Raw genomic sequence first — 17,392 nt, 5'->3', positions numbered from 1 at the left:
GTACATGATGCATATGATTCTCAGTGTGAACGTAAGTCACACATCGGTAAGTGCATTATTTGTTAACAGAGAATGAGAGTCCATTGCTTTTATTATTTTTGGTTGTTTTGTTCATTTATTGTGGATATTTAAAATGTTTTCCGTTTTCAGTGTTAAATAGTCTTTAGCAATAAAACTTTATTGATTTTTTTAAAAGGTGTACCTGCATTATTATGCAATTATCATTATTTTAGATTAAAATGGTCTCAGAACGACAATATTATCGTTTATTATCAATATTATCGTTTATCGCAATAATTTCTTGGACAATTTATCGTCCAGCAAAATTTGTTATCGTGACAGGCCTATAACAGCTGCTTATCTCACTCCTTTGACAATTCCTCCAGAAATTCACCTCCATATAAACTCCACCTTGGTGTCTAGAATTGAGTTTCTAGAGTTGAGTCTCGAGCCTTTTATGAAAACTTTTATGTCCAGTTTTTAATCTTACCACAGAGATTAGATAAATTCAGTAAAAGATATTTGTGTTTCCTGTTCCGTAGGTACTGCTTCTGTGGCTGTGGCGGGACTGCTGGCTGCCCTTCGCATTACCATGAGCAAAATGTCCAACCATACCATCGTGTTTCAGGGTGCAGGGGAGGTGTGTGTGTCGGCTGCACAGATCCGCATATAACCGTTTTCAATGCCAGTTGTTCCAGACAGTGTTTTGATGATGGCTAACCCATTTTGATTCATATGGTGGTTCATCTTGTCTGTCAATAAAACTATTTAAAAATGTATGAAATTATTTTATTAAAATGTATGAAAGTCAAGCTGTGACATTTTTATTGAATTATTGTCAAGCTGAGTTGGCCTTTTTTAGATCTGTATATCTATTTTGTTTTAACAGCATTTTTATGTTTTCAGGCTGCAATGGGCATAGCTGAGCTGATCATTATGGCAATGGAGAAGGAGGGTCTTCCTCGTGAGCAGTGTATAAAGAAAATCTGGATGGTGGACTCTAAAGGACTTATCGTCAAGGTGAGGATGACAAGATATATTTACATCAGTGTTGACGTTCAAACACACCATGTGATTTGAATTGGAATTTACACTCTTCTCATTCAGTCATGTTCATTGATTGTCCATGAAGATTAGGTCTTAGTCAGAAAAGATGGTAGAATTCAATAGATGATTTTGTTATTTCTAGCTTAACAGATTGTTTGGCCATGTTAGATTAATAAAGACAAAGAGGTCAGGGAGGTTGTGATAATACCACTTTCATTCAAGTGACCTGTGGTACACACCAGTTGCTGTCCAACTCCTTGGAGTAATAATCTTTCTCAAGGGCAGGATGGTGATGGAGGAGCTTTGTGATCTCAGCAGTTTTCTCATGCCTTGCTCCTTTCCGCTTCTCTGAAGCCTGGGGCTGTATCACTTAATGGCTAAGATCCTAAAAGGGAACGCTGTCACCATTCGGATTAGATGCCGTTAAGCATGAAATAAAGGAAAATACTTTCCATTAACAGATTATATAAATATATGTGTATAAATATATGAAGAAAAAAATATATTTTTATTTTAGCTAGTTTTATGTTAGGTTATAATTTATCTGACATAATAGTTTCTTATCCAAAGAACATGGGATTGTCTCTTTTTATTGCTTTAAATTAATACTAGTGTGTCCTTTTGTGTGTGTGTGTGTCCGACAAATAAGCCAAATCTAAAAATTTGAATTTCATCTTATTAAATAATAATATATCAAACCAAATGCCATGTTCTAGACCGTTTGATGCTGGACCTTTTGTCAGTGCTAACTTGCCACTTTTCTGAGGCATTTCTGTGATTATTTTGTATTAGTAGATGTGTAAGTCAGTTCCTTTCACTAAGGTGTAGATGTAGTTCATCACATTAAATATGGATGAGTTCCACTAACATTTGACAGCCAGAAATGGTATATATATTGCCTAATCATTAAAAATCGAACCAACTTTCTTCATTAAAATTAATGGCAGATATACAGATACAATTTTTAAAAATTTTATACTGTATCTAATTCAATGACATTCATACTTTTTTAAAGTGTGACATTTTTAAGTGTGTATATTTTAGACACTGAGCAATGTTTTTATTGCCCATCTGGCAGATCATACACATTTTGTTATCTGTGTAGAGAATCTGTGTTCATTATGAAGTGCGGTGAGTTCTGCTATCGTATTTTCCTGATACGCTTTAATTTTCGAATTTCTAATTTAATTGTCTTTTTATCTGTCAATTGTCATCTCTCTGTCCCCCATTAAGGGTAGGGATCACCTCACCCATGAGAAAGTGAGGTTTGCACATGAGCATGCACAAATGAAGAAGCTTGAGGATGTTGTGAAGGAGCTGAAACCCACTGCTTTAATTGGTATACATGTACTATAAATAAATATATATATATATATATACACTGCTGTTGCCCCAGCACTCCCTATGAGAACTATTGGACTCAAATACTTCTCATCATCTCCACAGGGGTGGCAGCTATCACTGGTGCTTTCACAGAGGAGATAATCAAGGCAATGGCTTCCTTCAATAAGAGACCTATTATCTTCGCTCTAAGCAATCCCACCAGCAAGGCGGAGTGCACCGCTGAGCAGTGCTACACACTCACTGAGGTGCTTTTGAAGGAGTCGCATGTGTACATTTATGTCAGAAAATAAAAAATTTGGTTTAATTTTTGCTTGTTTAATATTGCAGGGAAGGGGGATCTTTGCAAGCGGGAGTCCCTTTGATCCGGTAATTCTTCCCGATGGCCGGAAGTTTTACCCCGGTCAGGGCAACAACGCTTATGTGTTCCCTGGAGTGGGTCTGGGGGTCACTGCTTGTGCTATGAGACACATCTCTGAGGATATTTTCCTCATTACGGCTGAGGTGATCAAATCTCCCTTGCTCTTTTCTGTCCTAAATCTGTTTTTACAAAGTTAACTGTTTCTGGAAACTTTCACTCTAATCATTTTTTTTTAATTGTCATCTGTTGTCTCTATCTTTCACTCTCTTTTTCTTAGGGCTTGCTATTAATAAATTGTTCCTGATTCGATTCAATATAGATTAACTATAATCTCTAAACTATTTAAAATTATACAATGAACCTCTAACTGTACATTGCAAAAATATTAATATTAACAGGGATCAACCTATGATTTTGTTTGTTTAAAACAATTAAATAGTAGCGAACTTTCACTAAATATGGGTAAAAACGGCACAAAATAGTAGCTGACAGTCTGAAATTTATCATAACAGTTTTGGTCGGTAAAAACTTGCATATTATCTGTCACAACTCAATAAAATGTTACACAAAAAGTCACCAGCCAGATGACAATTTTTAACACGTTTGGAACAAATTTATCTATGTACAATATAAGATTTTTATTTTGTTTTTTTCCCCATATGTCTAGTGATAGGAAAAGGCTTGCATGCCCTGAAATTTTGGATGCACATAAGGGTACGTTCACCTGACAACGATGTAACATCACGCGCTGATGCACACGGATCAGTGATTAACGTTAGTAACCCGCTGACGCTGACCTCGTCTACTCCGTGCGTTTCTCAGCATTGGTCCCGAGCGTCCAGGTCACGATCAGCCATGATTACATTCACTCCGGCTCCAACACACCACCACGAAGCCTGGGTGGTTCCGCGGAAGCCGCGAGCCAGGACAAGAATCTTTTCGCCCCTCCCGGTTTTCGAGATCTCCACTCAGAACCGCTTCTCCCCTCTTCGCGAAACGGAACGCGATGCTGTGATCATCGGCGATTCCACCGTCCGACACGTCCACGCTACGTTAGGTAAAAGTAAGGTGCACAGTCACTGCTTTCCTGGTGCTCGTGTTCTCGATATCACTGCGCGGGTAACTGAGATCTTGAACGGTGACGAGCGCGTCGGAGCTGTTGTGCTGCATGCGGGAGCTAACGACACTAGGCTGCGACAGACGGAGGTTCTGAAGAAAGACTTCAGGAGCCTTATCGATACGGTACGCAGCACATCGCCTGAAACATCGATTATTGTGTCTGGACCGCTTCCTACGTACCGACGAGGGCATGAAAAGTTCAGTAGATTATTCGCGCTAAATGAATGGTTATTGTCATGGTGCAATGAGCAGAAATTGATTTTTGTAAATAATTGGAATCTGTTTTGGGAGCGACCAAGGCTCTTCCGCGCTGATGGCTTACACCCAAGTAGAATCGGGGCAGATCTTCTGTCGGATAACATCTCCAAGATGTTAAATACCATTTGACTAGTAACCAAAAATCCAAATCACAGTCTCTACTGCACCAATTTAATTGATATTAATACTAGTGTAGAACATTGCATAGAAACTGTGTCTATTCCTCGTTTACTAAGATCAAATAATAAATCTACTGCAGGATCTAGAAAAAATCTAATTGTTATTAAAACAAAAAATCTCGCTATTAGTGAACAAAAACAATTTCTAAAGCTAGGTCTTCTAAACATTAGATCGCTCACACCTAAGGCGGTTATTGTAAATGAAATGGTCACAGATAATAATTTCGATGTTCTGTGCCTTACTGAAACCTGGCTTAAACCAAATGATTATTTCGGTCTAAATGAGTCTACTCCGCCAGGATACTGTTATAAGCATGAGCCCCGTCTGATCGGTCGTGGCGGCGGTGTTGCAACAATCTACAGAGATATCCTTAATGTTACTCAGAAAACTCGTCATAGGTTTAATTCGTTTGAAGTGCTTGTGCTAAATGTTACGCTCTTAGATGTAAGAAAAAAATCCCTATTATCTCTAGCATTGGCTACCGTATATAGACCTCCAGGGCCTTACGCCAATTTCCTAAAAGAGTTTGCTGACTTTCTATCAGATCTTTTGGTCAACGTCGATAAAGCATTAATTGTTGGAGATTTTAACATACACGTAGATAATTTAAATGATGCGTTAGGGGCTGCGTTTACAGATTTATTAAACTCCTTCGGGGTCAAGCAAAACGTCACCGGACCAACTCATCGTCTTAATCATACACTCGATTTAATTATATCATATGGAACCGATCCAACCGATATAGATATCATTCCACAAAGTGATGATGTCACTGACCACTACTTGGTAACTTGCATATTACGCACTGCTGTAATATGTCATGCTGCGCCACGTTATCGACCAGGTAGAACAATTCGTCCATCCACCATAGATCATTTCTCAAATAGCTTATCTGATCTGTCTCAGCTGCTGCCTGAACCCAAACAAACAGATGAATTAGACGAACTAACTAGCACTATGAGCAACATTCTCTCTAGAACATTGGATATTGTTGCACCCATTAGATTAAAAAAGGTCAGAGAAAAAAGTATAGCACCATGGTACAATAATACTACGTATGTTTTAAAGAGAGAAACCCGTAATTTAGAGCGTAAATGGAAAAAAACTAATTTAGAGGTCTTTAGAATCGCGTGGAAAGACAGTATGTCACTTTATAAAAAGGCACTTAAAACGGCCAGGGCTGAGCACCTCAGCAAATTAATAGAAAACAACCGAAATAATCCAAGGTTTTTATTTAATACCGTGGCTAGACTAACAAATAAACAGACGTCGTCTGAACAAAATACCTCGTTACAGTTTAGTAGTAATGATTTCATGAACTTCTTCACCGAGAAAATTGAAAGCATCAGAATCAAAATCGTAAACGTTCGATCTTTGCTCGCGCCTTATAATTCGGCCGCAATTATCACCCCGCAAGAACAATTACAATGCTTTACAACCATAGAACAAAAAGAGTTAAATAAACTTATCACTTCATCTAAAACAACAACATGTTTATTAGATCCTATACCAACTGAACTACTGAAAGAAGTGTTACCTGTAGTGGAAGAGCCTCTTCTCAATATTATTAACTCATCTTTATCTTTAGGTCATGTTCCAAGAACGTTCAAGCTGGCAGTTATAAAACCTCTTATTAAGAAACCACAATTAGATCCAAATAACCTAGCAAATTACAGACCCATTTCGAATCTTCCATTTATGTCAAAAATATTAGAAAAAGTTGTGTCCGCTCAACTCGGCTCTTTCTTGCAAGAAAACGACATCTATGAAAAGTTTCAGTCTGGATTCAGGCCACATCATAGCACTGAAACTGCGCTTGTTAGAATCACAAATGATTTACTTTTAGCTTCGGACCAAGGCTGTATCTCAGTACTAGTTTTACTTGATCTTAGTGCTGCGTTCGATACTATAGATCACACAATACTCTTAGATCGACTACAAAATTACACTGGTGTTCAAGGACAAGCATTAAGCTGGTTCAGGTCATACTTATCTGACCGCTACCATTTCGTCTACTTAAATGGAGAAAAATCGATTATAACTTCGGCAAACTATGGAGTGCCGCAGGGATCTGTGTTAGGCCCTTTATTATTCTCAATATATATGCTGCCACTTGGTAATATTCTAAGGAAACATGGAATTAGTTTCCATTGTTATGCTGATGACACTCAAATATATATTTCCTCACGGCCAGATGAATACGCTAAATTATCCAAATTGACAGATTGTGTTAAAGATATAAAAGATTGGATGACGCATAATTTTCTTTTATTAAATCCAGACAAGACAGAGGTAATACTTATCGGTTCTAAAAACCGTCCACAAAACCTTTCACAGCAAGACTTTAACATAGTAGGATGCCCTGTTACTCTATCCGCTACAGTAAAAGACCTGGGTGTTACATTAGACTGCAACCTGTCTTTTGAAAAGCATATTTCATATGTTACAAAAACAGCCTTTTTCCACCTTAGAAACATTGCTAAGCTACGTAATATGCTATCAGTCTCTGATGCAGAAAAGTTAGTTCATGCATTCATGACCTCGAGACTAGATTACTGTAATGCTTTATTAGCTGGTTGTCCTGCATCTTCAATAAACAAGCTACAGTTAGTCCAAAATGCAGCCGCTAGAGTTCTTACTAGATTAAGAAAATATGATCATATAACACCGATTTTATCATCACTTCATTGGTTACCTATAAAGTTCCGTATTAATTACAAGGTATTGCTTTTGACTTATAAAGCTCTAAATGGTTTAGCTCCAGTCTATTTAACGGATCTTCTATCGCCTTACAATCCATCGCGCTCTTTAAGATCACTAGATTCGAGGTTTCTGGTCATTCCTAGGATATCCAGATCCACCAAAGGAGGCAGAGCATTTTCACATTTAGCTCCGAAGCTCTGGAATAGCCTTCCTGATATTGTTCGTTGCTCAGACTCGCTCTCCCAGTTTAAAACTAGACTGAAGACGCATCTATTTAGCCAGGCATTCATATAAATTTTTTATCTTACAGTTACTGTAAATTCGGCCTCTAGTTCATAAACGCCAGAGGAGAACTGGCCCCCGACTGAGCCTGGGTTCTCCCAAGGTTTTTTTTTCTCCATTGGGTCACCTGATGGGGTGTTAGGACACCATTAGGTCACTGGATGGAGTTTTTCGGTTCCTTGCCACTGTTGCCTTTGGCTTGCTCAGTTGGGGATATTCAAATTAATTAACCAATCATACCATTGATCAGCTCTACCAAACTTGGATGTCTTTTTTCCAGTAATAAACAAACATTAAGTTGTTTTGATTGATACTGTGAAGCAGCTTTGATACAATCTGTATTGTGAAAAGCGCTATATAAATATATTTGACTTGACTTGACTTGACTATTACTAAAAACAGAAAAGTTTTTCTTTTGTGTTTTTCACGAACAGATGATACCATTGTCAAAACAATCCCCATTCACACTGATCCGCGAAAACGACTAAAAACACGTCATTATGCATGCCAGGCCAATAGTTGGCGATTTTAATTTGTAAAGAAACACTACGCAATAATACGTAACTACGTTAAATGCAAACCTTTATATTTGCGTTTTTGTAATTTACACTGAGACGATAACGGTATCCTATTCAAAAACTTGCACTTTGAATCCCGTTTATAAGTTTTCGTTTTCAGGCCCCCAAAATAGCATTGTCGTGTAAATGAATGGCAAAAACTGCTGAATTGTGTTGTAAATTAAAAACTTCCACTAAATATAGCCATAGGAGCTGGCGTGACGTTAAAAAATAAAATTAAAATTAAAGAAATGTTTTAATTGCATCCAAAAGACATTTTAAGGGTGAAAAATATATCATGAATATTGATGCTTAGGTTTCAAGAAAATAAAATACCACAACCAATATAACACAATCAATATAGTGTGCATATGTATATCCATCCTTGCATTCATAATCAGAAAATAACTTTTTTTTTCTCAGCCCTACTTTTTCTGTCTCTCTGTATTTATATGCTCGTAATAAACCATAAAATCCCATTTCAATATGCGAACATCTCCCATTTTATTGCTGGAAGCAATGTCATCTTGTATTTTACTGAACTTATCGGTCAAGCTGTCCTCTGTGCTTTACCTGACATCAGCCAGACAGTGTTTTAGTCAGGTATTGTGAATGGTTGCATCAGACTGTTTAAACAAAACTTGTTTTGAATGTCAATGAACCACTGTTAAATCAGCATGTGCCAATGAGGGAGATTTATCTTTTTAGAGAAGCTCAAAGTAGAATGATCTACTAAGACTATGAGCGGGATCACTTCTCCTGCAGTCAGTGGATAGCTCCAGTGAATCTGCTGTCTGGATATCTGAACTTCAAACAGCATCCAGCAGCAGGGGGAATGCTTAATATCTCTATCCCCGCTGGTGGTACTAGGCTTTTGTATATTTCAGTAAGTTATGGTTCTGTGCTATCAGAGTCTCAGGAAGGTCTATAATCAGTCACTAACTGCAGCAACCCAATGTGACCTGAAATGATAAGTGGGGAAGTGGTGAACAAAACAAACCATCCGAGAGCATTAGAGGGAGATACAGGAAATTGATGTAAATAAAGCAACTAAGATAATGAGCAACCAGAACAATGAGAGACTGCAGCTGATGGTAGCTAAAGAATTTAGTTGTCTTGTGTCGTTCTAAATTGGAAAATGACAAAAGCTAATTGTGATAATTATTCTGTGTTGTTATTAGTGGTCAAGGTTGTAGTAACTCTAATTAGAGCCAAACAGAGCCAAAAGGTTTGTTTGGGCTCTAGAGGTATTTTCAAAGAAAGAAATTATCTTGAGGGCAGCACAACTTGGCACCATGACTGTGCTTTGGTTTTAGTTTAATTAAAGCTGCAAGACCTAAACCTTCTAGTTATTTGTTCAAAAGAGACTTGTTATTCTGCATCACACAGCATTGTTTTAGTAGTATTTATATAATAGAATTTATTCATATTTTGAATTCGCTTTTTACATTTTTTAGTAACACATTTTACTGATCTTCTTATGTAATATTTATATTTTATTTTAGCTTTATTTAAATTACTGAGATTTTTTTTAGTTTTAAATGTTAGTCTTATTTTTAGTTAACAACACAGGCCAGAGGCTGAAAAAAAATCTAGCCAAAATAAATGTGTTAGGTATTATTTTAGTCTCTTGTTTGTTTGTTTTGGGGGTATGGATCTGGCTGATCTCAGGCAAGAAAAAAACACTTATTACTGCCTACACAATCCGGGTATGTAAGCAGTGGGAAAGGTGGGATGAATATTTGATGCAGGTCTATCAGAAAAACAAACAACAGAAGAAGAATTAGGTTCATACTGTTTGTCAGTGTATAGAAACGGTGTAATTAGACATAATTATCCACATGTTAAGTCCATAATAATCACCAGTTTGTGCTGTGTTTAAAGACTATAGCAGAACTGGTGACTGAGAAGGATCTTGCTGAGGGGCGTCTGTATCCTCCTCTCAAAAGCATCCAGGAGGTTTCCTTCAAGCTGGCTGTTAAGGTGGGCTTGACTCAATAACATCTCAAGCCACAGCCGTGATTCATGCATGTCGCCATTTACAAATTCGAATAATTTTTATGTGCATCATGACAGATTGTGGAGTACGCCTATAAACACAAAATGGCAACACTGCACCCGGAGCCGCATGATAAAGAGGCTTTTGTTCGTTCGCTCATCTACAGCACAGACTACGACGAGTTTGCGGTGGACTCGTACGGCTGGCCTGAGAATGCCATGAACGTCCAAACGTGCAAACTGTGACCACCCAAGACACACAGACCAGAATGAGATTTATAAGATGACATTTCTGTTTTAAATGTGATTTTTTGACAGAATTATAATGATTATCTGCAAACAGTACTGTAAACCAAAAATAGCCTTAATAAAATGTCATTTATTGTAATTTTGTGAGAGTATGTTATTTATTACACTGTATGGAATTCTTTACGATTTACCATTGTCCATAAGTTTGTCCTTTAGGATGCATGAAAGAACATATGCCTACAGCATGGCACGATCATTATATGAACTGTTCATGTTGGGCTATAAAAAGGACTGTGCCTTATAAAGCCATTAATTCTCAAGCACCTTTCACCTTTAAAATACTATCCTAATGAGTCATTATCTTCAATAAAAGAGATATTCTGGCAATAGATTTATAAAGACTTTTTTTCTCATACATATTATTTTAACACCATAATGAATTAGATATTTCCACTGGAAATGACTCATCTTGAGCAAATCCTGTAGTAGTTGTTTATCTTAAAAACAGGACTTGATGAGCCGTCATGACTGCCAGCTGAGTGCTTTATTGAGGATTCTGTTACGCCATTTTTTTATGTTTCACTGCTGATGATGTAAAGAAACAAATTTGTCTGAATTATATATATATATATATATATATATATATATATATATATATATATATATATATATATATATATATATATATATATATATATATAAAATGTTGACATTTAAACCTGAAGAATATTTGGACAAAACCCAAAGTGCCTTTAAAAACTAGGCTAAATTTAAAGGGACTATAAGTTAATTTTTAGGTAATTTAGCCTATAATCTAAAATCAATATTTTTATTCATAAATATGTCCCCAATGGTGTACAAATACCTCTGCCAATTATCTGATTTATCCTCGTAAACGAAGAATTTATTATCTTTATAAACATGGGACGGGTAAGTCCACGGAGGGACAAAAAGTGCGGCAACGCGTTTCCTCAACGCGTTTCGTTCAGTGTCAGCGTGACGTAACTGAAAGCAGCAGAAACGGAGGAGCAGATCAGTGAGAGGCGCTTGTCACTTTTATTTTTAATGGCGGACCATACCTATGCCGAGCCATTGGATAAGAAATCCTCTTCGCCAAAACAAACCAAAAATGATCGTAAAAGGAAACGTGACCGGAGGATACAAAAAAACTAGAGTGAATGTCGGGATTGCTTTTTCCCGGTGGAAAGAGCTAATGCATGAGAAAGAATACAAAAGAGACGCTGAAGTCCTGCTTTCTCCTCGACAGGTAACTCAATGTTACGGTCTTAATTACAAGTTTTTTGTTTGTTTACTTTATTAACTTATATAGACAGAAGAACATTTACAGTTAAAAGTTAAACAGGCTCTTTGATGAATAGCAGCTATTGAGTAAAGTAGAGAAGGCGCTAAAAATAGTTTGTAAGTTTACTATGTAAACACTCCCTTTGTTATACACCACTGCAGATTGGCCAGATAATACAGATACACACTTTTATTTTGTAAAACCCATGCTAAATGTATCATTTGAAAGCATCTGTGCAGTGCAGGCCACTGAGTGTTTAATAAGGGAATCAGATCATTTCCCTGCGTTTACCTTCACTGGGACTATGTCATCTCCACATATAATCACTGTATGTGACTGAGAAAAACAATAAGTAGAATTTACTCAATTTTTATAAGGCAAGTTTTTGCACTGATATTGAAGTAAATTTCACATTTATGGAAATTAAGTAAATCTACTTAACTAAGCCGAGTAAAATTAACAAAGTGAAAAAGTACATATAACTTGGCCGGTTAAATTATATTGAGGAATTTTTACTTACAAATCTGATGTAAATAATATAATTAAGTAAAACCATTTGATATTTTAAATACATTTTAATTGTTTTATGCAGTGCTGGTATTTATTTTAAATTAAATGTTACTCTTATAATGTGACAAAGTAATACAGTGACAATGTGCAGTTTAAGAGTAATTTATTTAGAATTAAGCATCTACAGAAAAGATCACTTTGGGCACACAATTCAGCTTGTTCGGTCTTTCTCTTTGTCCCTCTCAACTGGTTTACAGCAACGAAGGCACAAAGGACTGAATGCATTTGAGAAATATCCTGAAATTAAGAAAAGAGAAAAAATAAACAATAATTCACATTTATTCATTTCACTCATGACAAATCATATCAAAAACATTAAAAACATCCTGCATGACCTTACTCTCCTAGCCATTTCTTCACATTAATGCACACAGCATGCAGATACATTTATTTATCATGTCTACGAATTAGGAATTTGAGAGTAACTTATAGAGGGGTTTCACGACACGTCATCAATCCGGAAGTCGGCCATTTTGGAGGTACTCCGCATCACAACAAAGCACAGGCACTCAGGTATATCCCGAACGTCGTCAAGGAAAATGGTTAATTATTGCCGTGTTTAAGGTTGTACCAATAGGAATAACCGAGAAAAACATTTGGAATATTATCGACTTCCTAAAGTTATTAAAAACCAGGGAGAGGAATGCCAGAAGTTATCAGAGGAAAGGAGGCGCTTTTGGTTGGCAAAGCTCAACCAAGATCTAGGAGGAAAAAATCTGGACAATATCCGGATTTGTTCGGCACATTTCTTGTCAGGTATTGTGAATGTTAATTGCAGTGGCTCAAAACACATTTTCTAGAGTAATGATATTAATATTTTGAATAGCAAATAGTAATTCTGTGTGCTTATTTTACTGTAAAGCACTTTGGTAACGTTAGGACACTGTCTATTTTACATTTTCTATATAAATAAAGCTGACATTGACATAAAATAATTCATATCAAGCTAGCGCATGTGGCATTAATGACTTAATATGTTATTCTTATCGTTCTCAAAATGTAGAGCTAAAATGTGCTGTATTTCTCATTATATTCCAGGTAAAAAGTCTGACCTTTACCAAAAGGATGACCCAGATTGGGTGCCATCTGTTGGACTGACAGGTCCGGAACTCACGCTACAAGCGTCGCATGAATTCAACCCAGCAGAGGCTGAAGGCTGAAGCTGCTACTGCCTCTAGTGCTGCAACTGCTGCTGCTGAGACTGATGATGACCCCACCACAAGTGATTATGTCAGCGACAATTTTTGCTGCACAGGGACTCAAACTGAATGGACTGGTGATGTCATAAAGGCTATGACCACTGAACTTCAAAATCTTAGAACTGAAAACATTCAGTTGAGCTCTGATGTTGCTCATGTGTCCACTTCCTATGACCAAAGTGCCTTTGTTGACAAGGATACATACCAGATACTGTTAGTACTCTTCACATTCCTTAGTCCCCACCTCCCTGTGAGGAAGTCACTTGATAAGTTTAAGCAGTTGATGCTGACATTGATGCGTCTTAGGCTTAATGTTTCCACAACCTTCCTGTCATATGCATTCAACGTGTCAAAAGCCACTGCTTCAAGGATAGTCACTGATGTCATGTTTATTCGCATGAAGCCACTTATCATATGGCCAGAAAGAGATAAATTGCAAAAAGCCATGCCAATGCAATTCAGGAAACATTTTGGGAAAAAATGTGCTGTTATTATTGACTGTTTTGAGGTTTTTATAGAACGTCCATCTAACCTTATAGCCAGAGCAGAAACATGGTCTTCCTACAAGCACCATAACACAGTTAAATTCTTGATTGGTATTACACCCCAGGGCACAGTCTCCTACATTTCAAATGCATGGGGAGGAAGAGTAAGTGACAAATACATAACTGAAAACTGTGGCTTTTTGGACAACATACTTCCTGGTGAACTAGTTCTTGCTGACCGTGGCTTTAATATTCAGGCCACTTTAGGTTGTAGAATGGCTCATGTACAAATTCCAGCCTTCACTCGTGGAAAGTCACATTTAGCTCCTGTTGACTTAGAAACCACAAGGAAAATTGCCCACGTCAGGATTCATGTTGAGCGTGTGATTGGTTGTGTACGCCAGAAATATACTATTTTGGGGGGAATATTGCCGATTGATTTATTGATGTACAAAGATAGTGATGGGTATTGTACCATAGATAAGATTGGACTTGTCTGTTGTGCTATGGGGAACTTTTGTCCATCAGTAGTTGATTTTGACTAAAGTATATTTTTATATGCACTTTGCCAATAAAAATATAAATGAATCCATGTCTGGACTTTTCTATTAAGCCTAAAATGATCTATAAATGATTGTTAATTTACATTTGTCAAGTCATTGTTATTGTTTTGTTGTGGATGACAACACACAGCATATCACGATCATCAAAACACAGATGTATTAAAGAAAAAACACTTTTATCAGCACACTTATAAACTTTACACTACTATAAATTATACATTGTAATATAGTGCAAAACACTAACTGTAAACACAATTTTGTATCTATCTTGAGTTATTGTAGCTTTACAAAAATCTCTGCAAATTGAAATCAAATGCCAAAAATATTTAAAGAACATATCACATTTTCAAAAAAGGTGCACAATTCCAAATGAATTAAATATAATTCAACCTACATTAAAACAAAGTGCCTGAAGTGCAAAACTTCACAGGAGCCAACTAAAAAAAGTTTTATTTTTTTGTTTTATTACTTTGGAGGTTTCTTTCCTTTTTTTTTGGCAGAGACTGGGGTAGCTTTGGCACTGTGGGCAATACCATTTTCCCTTTGGTGCAATCTTAACATTAATGCACGCACGAGTAGTGAAACCACTTAATATGACATTATGCATTATCACATAGAATCATCTTTCCAAACTCAACCTGGCCACAAAAACACCAGTTTTTTTCTTGGTCACTGGCACTTGCAGCACAATCAGAGCCATGTGATTCAGCTGAGGCAAATATTGCAGGTTGTGAGGACACAGTGGTCATTGCAGATGAAAGCCTTGTGTAAAACTTGCCAACTAACTCTGGCATAATGGTGGTGTCAAAAAAGTTCTTGATTTTCTTGCATATCATACCCCAGAACTCTTCATCGAATAAAATTTGCTCAACATGCAAATCCTTTTCTGTCCAAACAACAAAACAAGCAGATTCAAGTTTGCACCTGGCAGAAATACTGGTGGTTTCGGTTAAGTGTCAGTTTCCCTTCACTGTCCTTCAAGTAAGATACTCTCTCTATCTTGGCACTTTTCACACAGAATGGACATTTCACTTCAATTACACTGACACCACAACAATCACAGGAAACAAAGCCATCGGGAGAAGCACCCAAGAATGCCACACTTGGATTTATGAAGAAACCTGTGTCATGTACTTTCACATTTTCATGAGATTCCTTGTGTACTGTACATCTATAAACATGTCACATGCAAATTTCTCATGATTACATCCCCAGGTAGTGGCTTTTGATGTGAATTTGTATGACTCAGGATAGCACACACTTTTGATGAAGCTTTGTGATGGTTGTTTTGGATCAGTGCAACATGCAGTTTTCATTTTAGATGCTGTAATTCGACCCGCACGAAATCGAAACCAGTTTAGAGGAAGCTTGATCCCTTGTAGCAGCCTCAACTGCCTTTGCTTGCTCCTCTGATACTGAAATGTCAACATCTTTGCACATGGACAATAGATCACTATAGTCCACGTGAACTGCTTCATCCTTTCGTAATTCAGTTAACACAGGAGGGAAGTTTTCTCCAATCACTTTGGGGACAAAACTGTCAGAGTAAGGTTCAATCAGGGACAAAATAGCAGACTTTGATCCAGTTGCGCTAAGAGCACTGAACAATGATGACAGTTCATCACTGGTTGGGGGTTGTGTTTTCTTAACTGTATCGTTAGAAAAATCACTAGCACTTTGTTCCTCAAGTGACTGTCCATAAGCAGCATTATTCATCTTGCCAACTCTTACTTGAGATCTCTTTTTTACAGTGAAGTCAATCTTCTGGCATTCTCTGTATTCCATCTTTGACAGTGCAGTAGGCAACAGCCAATATGCCTTTTCTTGCGTCACTGTTTTTGAGTCCCTCAACTTCACTGATTCTTCAATGAGAAACAATAATGCAGCAACATGTGTGCATGTCTCTCCGAGGCCAGCCATACATGTGCAGTGGGCTCCAAGTATACGACCAGACTTATCATCGATTATCCAGGGTTCGAGGGGTGTTTCTAAAGTATTCGTATTCGTGTATTCGTGTTTATAAAGTAACTAGGGCTGCAACAACTAATCGATAAAATCGATTATAATCGATTATGAAAATCGTTGTCAACGAATGTCATTATCGATTAGTTGGTCTGCTTACGTCACGGGGAGCGTTTACTGGTACGCACACACACGCAAGGTCTCTCTCCCTCAGGCGCTCTACAGAGCGCGCGCGCTACACGGTTTGGAGCAGTCTCTTCTGTCTCGCATGCGCGCTCTTGCTTGCGCGCTCTAGATTTCGGGAGTTTGAACTAATTCGCGGGCATCAGGGAGCCGCAATCAATATGCGGGAGACTCCCGGGACTTCCGGGATGTCTGTATTTTGTCTCGAGCATCAGGTTGTGCAATCAGTTCGCTCGCAACGTAAGTGATGGATTAAAATAGCGCTACCGCAGAAATAGGTTAAATTAAAACGGTGTTTACAAAGTGAAGCATTAAATACAAAGGCAGTTAATAACAGCAGCAGTAAAATATTGTTTTTTAGTCACTGTACTCAATGGTTTTCAGCGAATGCTTGTGCACTAATGCATAATTTCTCCTGTCCTTTACTCAAGCCTGTTAGCTTGCTGGGTAACGTTACCTCCATTCCGTTCTCTTTTTATAGCATTTGTCTACTAAGTTTTAATTGTTTTTCAAACGCGATCTACTGCGGCTCTACATTCACACAATTGTTTTCAGTCTTTATTTATTTAATCAATTTATCCTTATATTATATTCTTTTATATATTATATATATAATATATATTATATTCTTTTTCCTTATATATAATTAATTTTAAATAAAAATTAAATGAATTATATATTTTAGATGTTTTTAGTTTGTTTTTAGTTCAGATATTCACATCTGAACAACATGTCTGTGTAAATTTGTTTTACCAAAAATTGTGTTAAAACATAATATGTTGGATATCATTTTTTTAACAATAATCATGTTTGTCAACTTGCCATCAGCAATTATCATTAAAAACAATGCAAATATTGATATTAGTAAAACTCAATGTGTGGCTTTTGCACTTTTTAAAGTACACTTTTACACATAAATACTCTGATTTACGGTTTTATTTAGTTATAATAAAAAAAAAATCTAATTTAATTTCTATCCGATTAATCGATTAATCGAAAAAATAATCGTCCGATTAATCGATTATCAAAATA

General features: G+C 36.9%; 1 protein-coding gene across 2 annotated transcripts in view; it reads left to right on the top strand.

The window, feature by feature from the left end:
* me1 (malic enzyme 1, NADP(+)-dependent, cytosolic) overlaps nt 1-10,234 on the top strand; it is a 107,944-nt gene extending 97,710 nt beyond the window's left edge. For both annotated transcript variants that reach the window (XM_077217094.1, XM_077217103.1), the window contains exons 8-14: nt 543-640; nt 907-1,020; nt 2,281-2,386; nt 2,494-2,636; nt 2,719-2,892; nt 9,733-9,831; nt 9,925-10,234. In XM_077217094.1, the coding sequence (XP_077073209.1) occupies nt 543-640; nt 907-1,020; nt 2,281-2,386; nt 2,494-2,636; nt 2,719-2,892; nt 9,733-9,831; nt 9,925-10,092 (902 nt within the window). In that variant the 3' untranslated portion in view covers nt 10,093-10,234. The remainder of the gene's footprint in view (nt 1-542; nt 641-906; nt 1,021-2,280; nt 2,387-2,493; nt 2,637-2,718; nt 2,893-9,732; nt 9,832-9,924) is intronic.
* Nucleotides 10,235-17,392: the final 7,158 nt, after the last annotated feature.

Source organism: Siphateles boraxobius, unplaced genomic scaffold (assembly GCF_051911475.1).
Source record: "Siphateles boraxobius isolate OS27281-9 unplaced genomic scaffold, OSU_SipBor_1 12, whole genome shotgun sequence".
Taxonomy (NCBI): Eukaryota; Metazoa; Chordata; class Actinopteri; order Cypriniformes; family Leuciscidae; genus Siphateles; species Siphateles boraxobius.
This window is presented reverse-complemented; position numbering and strand designations above follow the sequence as displayed.